Below are 14538 nucleotides of genomic sequence, written 5' to 3' on the forward strand. Positions count from 1 at the left end.
CGGGATTTGAACCCACACCCTCAGAGTCAGGTACCTTATTGCCAACACACAATAAAGAAGATGTTTAAAAATTCGTCATTTTCTGCAAGAACATTAATATTTTCAGTTGTATAAAATAGGTTCCATAAGGGTCATACTCGGCAAGTTCTAAAGGCCAAGGGATACTCTTATGACAAATATGGGTTGCTGAAGTCCAATTCTAACCTGGATCTTCACCGGTTTGTTTTCGTGTTTATGTGTGTAAGCATTTCACAATGATGAAATATACTGGATTTCTTACCAGTACAATTTGTGTTTTGTTCATTGACCCTGTTTGTCTGGTCGTGGGACAGCGTGGGTTCTCGGTTGAAGAAGAAAAGTTTTCATTATATTGAAACATTTTATCACTGAAAAGAGCCATGCATTTTGAAAGGGAGGCTCAGGTCATCAGCAGTCAATGATTGTTAAAGAATTTCTTCTCGAGACACCACATGACCCATGATCATATGTGATATTTATGAATCTCGATATACGTGACCTTGTAGGTAATAAGCGCATGTACTACACCACCTTCACACATATGCCCCTGGGTCACAATACAGTCAGCTCTCGTTAATCCGACACTCATTAATCCGACAATCACGTTAATCCGACAAAAACTGTGATAATGACTCTCGTTAATCCGACACATTCTCGCATTCCGACTCCGACATACCAATCTAGCAAGTGATCATTGTAAATACATTGTAAAAACATTCGTTTATCCTACAGTTCAACAAATACATGCCGACCCATGAACGAACAAATCACCCGCCTATGCCCGAACCTGGGATTGTAGCCACATGTTTACGCAGCACAAGACAAGAATAGACAGGGATAAATACATGAGTTACCTTTATTGACAGGGTGGTAGTTCACACATCTAACCCTCGACTTACACACACCTTTGTTGGAGGTCGACTGGAGTGTATACGAGGACTATGACAGGGATACATAGTATCTGGCTTACAGAGTTCAGTTTGAGGTAACTATTTTCTTTCATTAAAATATTACATATATTGAAGTTAATTATTGAGAAAGGCCCTTTGTTTCATTGATAAGTAACTGATGCATTTGCACGGGTGCAAATATTATGTTCTGAGTCGTGTTGTAACATGTCAGCTCAAATGAAGATCGTAGATCGGCAATTCGTCATTTTCTGCAAGAACATTAATATTTTCAGTTGTATAAAATAGGTTCCATAAGGGTCATACTCGGCAAGTTCTAAAGGCCAAGGGATGCTTGTAACATTGTTAAGAAATCTGAGATTGAAATTAATATTTGCACATTACAGGGTTTTTTAATGAGAGTAAAACGCATGGAAGTGATGCTGAAAGAAATGAGGTATCGATCACCTGACCTTCATTAGAAAATCGAAGTATAACCAAAGCCTGTAACGTCTGATGATTTTTGCCCACATGACCTTCACCCATACTCTGATGAAAAAGCTTTCGACAAAATCTTACTCGGTTTCTCGTGAAAGAGAAACGTTTTGCTCAGTTGTTGAGTAATACATATCTGTATTATAACGGTTCTGCATTCTATGCGTCCGGGTCAAGTTAAATAAACAACAGGCCTTTGTTCTCCATGCAACCCCCAGGTAACTCCCGCTCGACCTTGGTATGTACGAGTTTGGATTTCGACGTGACACACAGAAATTGCATAATGGTTAAATCTTTGGCTGTGGACATTGCAAGATGCCATACAGGTACATACACTATCCAAATTGTTTCACTGCGACAAAAGCGGGGGACTGTGACCTTTGGAAAATAGACAGACTTGAAGCGATCAATTACCGTCCGGTGACAGCTGGACTAATTAATTTTAAGATTAATTTCCAAACATACTGCACTGACATACTAAATGAAAACCTTAATGTCTCAGTGTTAATTGTTACTCGTATATCTGAGTCAATTCTCTTCGTGTATATAGGAATTACGGTCATTTGACATTAAGCCAATCGGGCGACAGCTGCCGTCGCTATTCATTAGAATGTAGATCAACAATGTTATTGCTAAAATCTAATCAGCTTTGGAATATTAGGAACATTGCAAGATTTCCCCAAAGGCTAAGCGTCTGCAGCGCAATCTACGACAGTTTAAGCCTTCTTCCCGTATTAACCTGGTACGTTGTGAAATAAATTCAATTATGTTCGAAACCTAATTATTTCCGACTCTTTAACTCAAATCAATATTAATATAATAGTCTTTCTGATTTCAATCAGTGTGGATAATTTGTATGCCAATCGATAAGCCTGAACCAAAATAAGATGTGCATGGAATGGCTTCAACAAAGTACAATCTCCTTGTGATCAGAAACGTAGGCTGCCTTGATTAGAGTAGGGACTAAATCATGAATTCGACAAAACCCTTTCCGTAATCATAAGAAATATCTGCTGAAAGCACAGTCCATTGTAGGATTCTGCCAATATGTTATGAGCATATGTTTACGAGCCACGATAACATGATATCGGTTGTTCACAGAAACTCAGTGCATCGTGCCCTATCGGTAACACCCGCCACAAACACATGCAAAGGCGAGTCAATTATCGACCTGTACAAACACGGAAGCATGTGAGAATTGTCTTCCAGGATTTTGAAAGCTTTTTTAAGTTCTTGAGATGTATTAATTGTCACGTGAAGATCCGGGTGGTAATTTGTCTTCACCAATCCATGCATGTCGTATAAAGCGAAACGCTGACTTGATTGATATTGTGAAATCCACATTTTTAGAACGAAGCTCTTGATATCCGTCACTGCATCGTCTGATATTGAATCGAATATTTACACACTGTTATGTTAAAGTTGGAATATTGTGAATGGGCATCCTTAGTTATTCGTAGAAAAAATTAGACAGAGTTGTCTCGCTAAACGATTCTCCACTTCCAGGGCCCGCATTCGAAACGAACCGAATCCATCGTCAACATTCGCTCCTTTCCGTATCCCACAAGAAGCCCTGTCCCGGATTATTACGAGTTGGCCACGAATGGAAACGATCTATGTGTGTCTCTCCGAATCAAATATTTACACTCTTTTCTTAATGCTTCTCCGCTCAGTGCATGTATATGTAATTCAAGTAAACATTTACAGAAAGTTTGCTTAACAATTCTATTTAACCGTCGACTTAAAATAAGCAAATTCGGGTCTCGTTTCAAGGTCACGGTACTAAACACAAACGATATTTTACGCATCGACTCCAAAGAAGTGTAGTCAGTTACAAGCATTTTCTGGCTGTTCAAGACACGCTTTGCCACTTAAGCATATGTTGGCCTCTGAAATTTGCTGTGCGGCTTTGTTATGTCGGAAAATTTAGACTGGTTATTCTCAGGCTTTGACGTGTCACATTCAAACCAGAACATTGTGTGATTTTAATGGTGCTTCCACCAGCTAATATATTTTTTAATAAACAACTAGAATTAACATGGATCTTACTGGTCAGAGGTAGCGAGTATGTGTGGTTTACGCCGCTTTACGCAGTAGTTCAGACGGAGGACACCAGAAATGGGTTCAAACCTGAACCTTCGGTGTGAAGAATGAACACTTCAAACAATAGAGGCCCCACTATCCGTGTAAGCAAAGTTGCTTTGAAATGCATGGTAACTAAGGATTATAACTCGAATATAACGTTCATCTTGTGAAGATAATAAGTACATCACCACGTAGTTCATCTTGGAATGATACCATATGTATAATGTTCATCTTGGGAGGATACCATATAGATATTGTTCGTCTTTGAAAGATACCATACAACTATCGTTCCTCTTGGGAAGCTATCATTTAGATATTGTTCATCTTGGAATGATACATATAAATAACGTTCACCTTGGAATGATACCATATAGATAATATTCATATTGGAATGATACATATAAATAATGTTCACCTTGAAATGATACAATATGGAAAATGTCATCTTGAAATGATACCATATAGATAATGTTCACCTTGAAACGATACCATTTATATAATTTTTTCATCTTCGAATGATAATATATATATAACATTCATCTTGGAACGATACCATTTACATAATGTTCATCTTGGAATGATACCAAACAGATTCCTTTTGGGATGATCCTCTAGATATTGGAATGATGCCATGTAGATGCTGTTCATCTTGGAATGATGCCATGTAGATGCTGTTATATAGAATGATATGTAGATGCTGTTCTCTTGGAACGATACCATGTAGATAATGTTCATCCAGGAATTATACTATTTACATAACGTTCGTCTTGGAGTAATGCCACTTGCGATATTATTCTTTATGCGTTGAACAATAACAAGGGATTCGAGCCTCCATTTCACAACTGATCAACTTATCGGTGCTTTCTTCATCATGGTGAGGGAGTTTATCCTTCCCTATCCTCTTCTGGTATTTCTGTTTTTTACACGACGTGTTTGAGAAAATCTACTAACAGAGACGAACCTTGAGTCCGCTTTCACAAAAATCGGACATTGCTTGGAAACATTCCCCGGGGGGAGTCAGTAATCGTTCCCATTACCCGTATCTCCTGGAATATTGTCACTAACTAGATAGCAATCGTCTTCAGGGGAAAGGCAGTTGACTATTCAAGGAGCACTTGCTTAAAATGACGTTGTACCTGTCTCCCAGACACATTAGTCGGACCACTGTATACACTGAATGTCCCGAGAGGCTCCTATGGATGATGAGAAGGTCACCCGTTCTGACAGCCGAGAGATTTTGATTGAACAGGCATATTGTTGACCTAATATTTGGACATTAACTTTGTGTTTGAAGTACTTTAAATGTTTGTCTTTGTTTGTTTGTTGTCTAACGGCACACTGAAGAATATTCCAGCTATATGACGGCAGTCTGTGGATATTCAAGTCTGGACCAGACAATCCAGTGATCAACAGCATCAGCATCTATCTACGCGCTTGGGATACAATGACATGTGTCAACCAACTCAGCGAACAGGACCAATCGATTTCGTTAGTTGCCTCTTATTACAAATATGGGTTGCTGAAGTCCAATTCTAACCTGGATCTTCACCGGTTTGTTTTCGTGTTTATGTGTGTAAGCATTTCACAATGATGAAATATACTGGATTTCTTACCAGTACAATTTGTGTTTTGTTCATTGACCCTGTTTGTCTGGTCGTGGGACAGCGTGGGTTCTCGGTTGAAGAAGAAAAGTTTTCATTATATTGAAACATTTTATCACTGAAAAGAGCCATGCATTTTGAAAGGGAGGCTCAGGTCATCAGCAGTCAATGATTGTTAAAGAATTTCTTCTCGAGACACCACATGACCCATGATCATATGTGATATTTATGAATCTCGATATACGTGACCTTGTAGGTAATAAGCGCATGTACTACACCACCTTCACACATATGCCGCTGGGTCACAATACAGTCAGCTCTCGTTAATCCGACACTCATTCTCAATCACGACGTAAAACCCATAATGACTCTCGTTAATCCTCACATTCTCGCATTCCGACACCGACATACCAATCTAGCAAGTGATCATTGTAAATACATTGTAAAAACATTCGTTTATCCTACAGTTCAACAAATACATGCCGACCCATGAACGAACAAATCACCCGCCTATGCCCGAACCTGGGATTGTAGCCACATGTTTACGCAGCACAAGACAAGAATAGACAGGGATAAATACATGAGTTACCTTTATTGACAGGGTGGTAGTTCACACATCTAACCCTCGACTTACACACACCTTTGTTGGAGGTCGACTGGAGTGTATACGAGGACTATGACAGGGATACATAGTATCTGGCTTCCAGAGTTCAGTTTGAGGTAACTATTTTCTTTCATTAAAATATTACATATATTGAAGTGTGTGAGAAAGGCCCTTTGTTTCATTGATAAGTAACTGATGCATTTGCACAGGTGCAAATATTATGTTCTGAGTCGTGTTGTAACACATGTCAACTCAAATGAAGATCGTAGATCGGCGTGTTTCTTTGTTAGTATCGCGTCAGGCAACAGACGTTTACTATTTATGCAACCTGTGTGAATAGCTGTCCTTCTTGATTTCCATTCAACCATTGGGGTATGAATCGATAAACCGATGCGCAAACTTAGGTAAGAATTCTCAACGCTACTTCACTGAATATATAATATACACAGTCAAGGGGTGCACCCAGAGGAGGGGAGCGGTGGTACGGACCCCACCCAAATCCCCTAGAGGAGCAATTCCCGTAACTTTTGGACTTCATGATTTATGTGGACACACTACTACATCCCCCCCACCCCCAATCTCCAGATTCCGGGATCTGCTCCAGCAGTCAATACTTATAATTCGCACTACAATAATGTGTTATCTTAAATAGTGTCATGATAAAAATCGATAGTATAAATCACGGCAAACGTTTGCCAAAGATATATTTCTTACAATTATTTCTTTACCTACCTGATGCAGTATAACAGCCCATAGCATCAGTACTATTGACTTTCGGCTTCACTCTAAAGCCTCAGAACATGTCAATTCCTCTTTTACTCTTCCAAACGGCCATGACATTCCACAGACTAAATCCAAATATTAACCATAATGCTTACAGAATTCAAGGAAGGGCTTAATTTTGTAATGCATATACGCTATTTGAAAGAGTAATATTTGATAACATGTGGGCTCCACAAAACGCAACATTAGTTGGAAAGTTTGTAATCACAGAAAAGAACCAAGTTCTTCAAATAGTCAGGTCAGCTTGTAAAAAAATAAAGCCATGAAAAGGGTTTTAAATCATATTTTTACAATAAAATGTAAATTAACATAGAAGGTGTTTTAGAAGCACTAGTCAAAGTAACTGTTTATAACTATATTACAATCACCACTAAGTCATATATAATGTTTCTTGTGTCTTTTTTTAAGAAGGGTTTGAAGGAAATGATGAAGCACTGCAAGTCAGTCGACTACCAACTCGGCCTGCTGCGGTGAATAAGGCCCTGAGACCCCGTTTTACAAATTCCATGGACAAAAGAATGTCGTAAACAACCGGCTAGAGCAACAGAAATAGTTGGTTTAAAGTCCCACTTGTTTAAAGCAACTTTTCATCTACATGGCGACCTGTAAATGATCTAATCCAGATCAAACAAGCCAGTGACTGACATACTGAGGATTATCTTGGTTACAACCTTCCATTCGAGGTGGTTGGTAGCCTACTGGTTAAAGCGTCCACCCGGGTTCGATTCCTCACATGGGTTAAACGTGTGAAGCCCATTTTTGGTGTCCCCTTCCGTGATATTGCTGGAATAATGCAAAAAGCGGCATTAAGGTGAACCCACACACTCGATTCTAACGACAAGGTTGCTTGTAACCTGGACAGTTCAAATACATTGTACCAAATACGTGAAACAAAATTGTTAGACATGGCATATGGTGTCGATATAGCCGACGTGTATGCTAACTTGATATGTGACCATGAAGACAGCATCATTCAACGACTTGGAGCTACTACCGACACCATTCTTCGTAACTTTCCGCACAGAGATGAAATCAACGATGACGAGTTTACATCTATCTCAGTAGAGACTGATAATGAAAGGAAGAGTGGACTCTTCATCCGTATCCTGTTAAGGAAGAGGAGGGAGCATCTGTTGGAGGCATTCCTACACTCGGTGACTGGTGGAGACTACAGCGACATCTTGTGGATATGCTTCAAGGAGAGGCTGAACAAGTACCAGGAACTGCAAGGCAAGGTACCTAGTTTGACGCATGCTTAGCTCATGATTTAGCATTATTCTGTGAGTGCATGTGATGGATACCCACGAAGCACAAGAACCTAAAACATTTACCAAGTATAACATACTCGTAATACAGGGTGCTGTCTACCGCGCCTCGAGTGCGAGCAGGTTTATTTCTGAAGTTTACATAGCAAGAACTCATCGACACGGATCACAGATATAAATGCGATAAACGCGCAAGTCCATACACTGCCCAATCGGATATCCTTCCATAGTTCGCACGAACACAATGCCGGATCTCCACGTAATCATGCATCCTTGAGTCTTGTATACATCTGAGACGACTCAGCCCTGAGCTGAACTGCCTCTGAAACAAGGTCCATAAAAGCCATCGATACAATTGCAAACTTCTATAATAAGTAACTCTAACGTTGACTTAAATGGAAATATAATCCCTTGCTTTACTTAATATTCGGGAACATAACCCATCGTTACTTTAAACATTTGCAAGTAACTACAGAAAAACAAACCATTTAAGACCCACACAAGAATTGCCAGCCTAAACATAAAGCATACTTAACTTAGAATATTGACCGTTCCACTCCATAAGATTCGTCTCTGTTGAGTTGTTGGCTGTGTCCCTGTCACCAATCCCAGGATGCGTGCAATTCTTTCTATTTACTTCTGCTGATCCTCAATCAAGTAACTTTGTATATCACCATAACATCACATCCGTGGCCTGTGTACAGTACAGTGGCACGTGTGGCCTAGCACGACCCAGTGGCCTACATTCGTAACACACGGCCCAGTGGCCAAACACACGGCCCAGTGGCCCTGTCCCCAATGAAAACAAAAACCAAGGCAAAGCTACTCGCCTGAGTAACGCGTAGACCTCGAGTGACGAAACAATATCTTCAACCCACCTTGTAACCTTCTACCACGTGACTAAACAAGCACAACTTCTCGTGCAGCACATGCCTCCACGGTAGTCCGTCTAGACTACCGTATTTACCCTAGATAAATTTATTTATGTTCTAATTCGCTTCGCTCAAACGAACATAAAACATTTACCAAGTATAACATACTCGTAATACAGGGTGCTGTCTACCGCGCCTCGATATAAAAGAACGGGCCTGTTGATGCAAACCAACTTTACTTCCAACAAATGCCATACAAAAAACAACCTTCAAATTCCCAAATTTGCAGACACTAATAGTAATGAATTAACATCGTCTTTCACGTAACCGTCTTTTGCCGTCTCTGAAGCCCAGCGGCCATGTCTTTTGAACAATCTGTCCGGGACACCGGCGTTAGCAGCAGCACTGGCTCCCCCTGAGCGAAGACTGTGCAAACCAATTTTAGTGGCATCTTCACCAATGAACGTAATTTTCTCTAGGAATATTTCCCTAGCTCTAGTATAGGACAGCGGAAATTTCCCTTTCAACTTGTATTTGGATTTACTTTTACAATAACACATCTGTCTAAATATGTAATCTTCGGAAGAATCAACTATATCTGCTGCCTCAAGATACCTCTTTAACATAGTAACTGGACATGTAGGAGAACTAGTGACGGAGATCAAAACACTTCTCCCGTCTCTGTAAACGTCAGTTTTACTTTTACCGAGAAATATACTTATATAGCCTTTTTCAAAAGTAATATCATTTCTTTTTATGTTCACTACTTCAGAAAATCTAAAAAATCCTGCGTATGAGAGCAAAGACATTGATAAAAACCTTAAATCTGGCAAAGTAGCGTTGTTCCCACCAAACATCTGTACCAGCTTTAACAACATATCTGGGGTGACTGGATCTTTCTTAACCACAGGTTTAACACACGTTCTCATTGCTGATTCTTTAACATTAATAACCAGGTTATCTGCACAAGGATCAGGTAAACCTGCGATCCTATGAGCCCATGAAATACCGTAAATTGCTTCTATTATGCTACAACTATTTTTACCGCTTTGAATCAACGAGACTAAATACAGCGAAACATGAAATGGTGATGCTGGGAAAAAACTAATATCTTCAAAACTAGAGGCCCATTTTCTCCAGTTCTTATAAGCTCTCTTATACTTGCTTGTAGTAGTTGGCGCCCTTGATTTCAACACTACATCGGGTAACTTGTCAGCTAGAATCTGTAATCTCTCATCCTGAAGAGTTTTTCTCTCACGCCACACTCCAGCGGTAAACAGCTCTGAAAATGTCCAATGACATAAGTACCATTCTATATCCTTATGGCTAATGCATAACCCTGGAAATTGTCAAAAACAGATTTTCTACTGCCTCCCTGAAAGGAAGTACTACCGCTTAACTGAATAAAATCCTTTACAAAGGGGCGAACTGTCCCATTATCAAACAAAATTGACCAATACGATGCCGATGGCCAGTAGGGAATGACCAGTGTTGCTGGAGCCCTATTGTTCAGAGCATATTTAATAGCTTTTGTCACTAAAGATATAGGGGGAACTACCCAGTTGTTATCTCTAGACCAATCTTGAGTGAACGTATCGACCGCCTCCGAACCTGGATTCCAAAATCTGGAGTTAAACCTATTCAGCTTAGTATTGATATGACTGGCAAACCTGTCTACGGAGTGAGGACCCCACCTGTTGTTTAACAGCTGAAAAACACGATCCGATATGGTCCAATCATCATAATCGTGGAATTTACTCAAACTGTCCGCTTTATCATTCTCTGACCTAGGGATCCAACAGAACTGAAGATTTATGTTGTTTGACCTTACACATCTGAAGATGGACAGAGCTATCGCCTGCAGTGCGGGGAAAAACTACCGCAAGTAGCAATGTGACAACATGCTTTATTATCTGAAAACCACTTGACTGACTTATGTCTAAGAAGGTGTCGAAAAGACAACAATGCCAATTCAACAGCTTTTAATTCCCTCCAAGTTGAACTGAATGTTTTCTCCGAACTATTCCATGTACAGTGAAAAGTGTGGGTGGTATCCTGAATGAATGCTGCACAACCAATCGAACTAGCGTCTGAAAATACGCTTACGAGGGGGAGAGAACTCTTGCTGGAGACTTCTGCTATTAAAATTCAGAACATTATCTCTCCAAAATACTAGCTCTGACACAAACCCAGGATTATCATAAGAGGTAACGACTTTATCCCAGTGAGTGTAACCTTGTATCTGCAAATACATTTGCCTGGTTAATAACCTACATACGTCTCCAAATACTGGCATAAGGGAAATGACTTTACCGGTTAGTCTGGCAACGTCTCTTGGAGTAAACTTGGGTAGCAGTGACATAAACTTCGAAAAAACTTAGGTTTATATCGTCGAGTTTCCTGTAAGGAATGGAAATGACGCCGTTGTCAAGGTCCCAGTTAAAACCAAGCCATTCTAGCTGTCTTGAAGGTGCCCACACTGATTTCTGATCGTTGCAGACAAAACCTGCCTTAGCTAACGTAGATCTAACGAAAGATGAATGCTTGCTGCATAAAGCTAGAGTCTGAGCGAGGCCGAACCCATCATCCAGATACACGACGATATCAACGGAATTCTGTCTCCAATACTTCACGAGTGGTCTGAGACACTTGGTGAAAATATATGGTGCAGAAGTCAAACCGAAAGGGAGAACAGTAAAACAATAATACTTGATATAACCGTTATTATCTGTCCACGAAAAACCTAAAAAACTTGTGCTGATCTTTGTGAATATCAATGTGATGATAACCTGACTTTAAATCAAATTTAAACATGTATCCGCCAATATGAACAAGGTTCAATGCTACATTATGACCTTCAAGAACAATCTTCTCCTTCCAAACGTAACGATTTACTAACCTCAGGTCTAAAATTAACCTTTTCTTGCCTGATTTTTGAACGGACACTGACAGTGGGCTTATAATATGAGGTTTTTGTGTAACTTGCACTATACAATTATTTGCCAAGAGTTGTTGAATTGCGTCAGTCACAAACTCGCCATATTTAAATGCAGAGCAGTTGTTACGACTACACGAAGGAGGAGGGTTTCGACAAATGGAATAACATAACCGTGTTCTATGACTTGCAAAATGTAATCAGAAGCAGAAATTTGTCTCCAGAAGGCGACATGATTCTTAAGATTCCCTTTTACTATAACATGAGAACTATACTCAAACTCGAAATTTTCAGATAGATGCAAGGCACTTGTCTCAAGTTCGATACCTTCTAACCCTGCAGATGAAGTCGAATCTGAATAACTGTAAGTCACGGTTTCCGACGAACTCCACGCCTTAGTTTTCTCCAAGACTTTGTCTCTCACTGTATTTCTTGCGTCCTGTTGGGGAGCTACCCTCCCTGGAGTTCTGCTGGGCTGACCGGCGCAAAGCTGCTGCTGCAGGACACGTGGCTCGCCAGTGTCCGACCTCTCCGCAGAAGAAACATGGCCTGGAGACGGGGTGATGACGCCCGGAGTACTGACGAAAGGGCTGATTGGGAGGCTGAGATGTTGGTTGTAAAGTTGGTTGAGGATAAGGACTTGAGTTAACGGATCCTTGAGGTCCTCTGCCTCGGGGCCTGACGAACTCACGACGTTGTCTCTTACGAAGTGCCTTGGTCTCTGCCCTTTCAAACCGTCTCTCCTCCTCCGAATTAGAAGCAATTTCGTCACCTTCCAACTCCGATATCAATCCCCATCCCGACGGAGATCTGTCCGCCAGTCTGATGAACTTATTCCTCTTCTTAATAGAACATTGAATAGTGTCTATAAGTTCTAAACATTCTGGAAAATCTCTCCTGTTACAGTGTCTTCTAGCCGAATCTAGTCTGTCAGAAATATCAGAATTGAACTTGAATTGAATTTCGTTCCCTTTGTATTTAAAGTTTGGCGTATCAATTTTCCTCACCTTTTTTGAAAACACTGAGAGACCTTTCCTCGGACTCGTCGACAATGTCTCTCTTCAATAACTTCAGTTTGTTGTCCATGTAGTCCTTAAACAGTTGAAAGGACTCAAAAGGTTCCGAACTGGTCTCCTGTCTCGGCTCCTGAGAAACGTCCGGAGTAGAAGTCGTAGACTCTTGATGATCCATGAGGGACATAAGGGCAGAAACCAAGGCAAAGCTACTCGCCTGAGTAACGCGTAGACCTCGAGTGACGAAACAATATCTTCAACCCACCTTGTAACCTTCTACCACGTGACTAAACAAGCACAACTTCTCGTGCAGCACATGCCTCCACGGTAGTCCGTCTAGACTACCGTATTTACCCTAGATAAATTTATGATGTGTAAACTCCCTTAGTCGTTGAAGAATATGAGAAGCTTGATTGTTCCATAAGTTTCGGAATGGGACAGTTTCTAGACGGACGACTGTGATTACATATTCGATTCGAGGGTTTGCACGATCTGACTTTCGTCTTGTATAGTTGTAAAGAGAGCATGAGAAACCATTCAATGTCCTACTATCTTCGACCAGTCTTCATAAACCAGGGGCAGATCTAGTTCATGAGTCCGACAGTGAAAACTTGGGGACATGCTCTGACCACATATTTCAGGGCTTGTTACATATCGCTGATGACACCCATGCTACCTGTTGTATTGCCTTGTTTTGATTTTAAACCTTAGCTGAATATAATTTGTTGGTTTTTCGTTGACCTTGTATACTACTTTCACACTTTGGTTGCAGTATGTGCCGATTTCCATGTTAACATTCCGTTTCAATCTGGAAATCACCTCCTGACATTATGATATATTTGATGCACTAAATCTAAACATACCACATGAAATTATGCTTTGGAATATTTCAGTATCCGATGAAATAACTATAAACTACCGGGCAAAATAAAGTTATCAGTTTTAAAGTAATTGTATAAAAAAACGCTGGTACTCGTTATGCAATTTTTGAATGAACACTGTTATGTGTAAAAACAATTACCCCTTGGCTCTTTCTTAATGAATTGCGAAAAATGCTAGACTAGCATTTACAATAAATTTTCAGTCAAATTATTGGAAAATTATTTCTGTTTGTAAAATTATTATCATAAATCTCACATACGACTTTGTTTCAATTTTGGTCAAGTGAAGTCGGCGATAACTTTCTTTTGCCTGGTAGTTTATGTGCCGCATGTTGAAGATTTTCCCAAACTGCATTTCCTTCTCGAAAAATCAAATAAGTCAACTGAAGTAGGATTTAACTGTTCAGGTCTGTCTCTGCACTGAAGACACTTCATTAATAACTGTTTACAGACGGATTAGGCCTTGCGAGGGGAAGCCACACATGATTGTTCTTTGACTACCGCTGCCGACTTTATCAACACTGACGATGGCACAGCGACAGACTGGCTTGGAGACGAACACCGGCGTGGCAGAGACTCCGCGGCAACATGATCTGTATCTGGATGGGAAACAGACAGACTTCGGTCTGATAGCAATATAATGCATCTCAAACTTCACGAAGCGGAAGGTAGATTACGCTGTCATGAAAAGAAGATGGAACGAAATACGTGGTTGGGTTGCATGAAAACGTGCAGCAAGAAGCTGGACAACACCATTTTGGAGTTCTTGTTATATTTGTTGTGTAAGCAAATTATTATCTTACACCATTGATTTTTGTATTACCACAAAATGTGTAATATATTCTGAGATTTGTATGTCTTAATAAATTTGACATAAAAGGCGAGGTCTTTGAATTGCATTTAGAAGTGGTACACATAAAAGGGAAGGTTGCTGGATGTCGACTTTGTAATATTTCGGAGTATATCCTAACTCCTTCACCAGGTAAATTATGAAGTATGAATATACCTCGAAACCTCATGTTCGTCATATTACAGAAGCTGATATCCGTAAATATTCCCCTTTACAAGGGGCGAAGAATCTAACTTTCCTGTTTGTTCT

The 14538-nt window shown here is 40.2% G+C and overlaps 1 protein-coding gene across 1 annotated transcript; it reads right to left on the bottom strand.

The window, feature by feature from the left end:
• Window positions 1-11940: 11940 nt before the first annotated feature.
• Window positions 11941-12745, bottom strand: LOC124267213. Its single transcript, XM_046702129.1, is given in 2 exon segments — window positions 11941-12537; window positions 12539-12745. Coding segments are annotated over 2 exon segments (804 nt in total).
• Between the last annotated feature and the right edge of the window lie 1793 nt (window positions 12746-14538).

The sequence above is a fragment of the Haliotis rubra genome, unplaced genomic scaffold (genome assembly GCF_003918875.1).
Source record: "Haliotis rubra isolate DU_JTF1 unplaced genomic scaffold, ASM391887v1 Scf13, whole genome shotgun sequence".
Lineage (NCBI taxonomy): Eukaryota > Metazoa > Mollusca > Gastropoda > Lepetellida > Haliotidae > Haliotis > Haliotis rubra.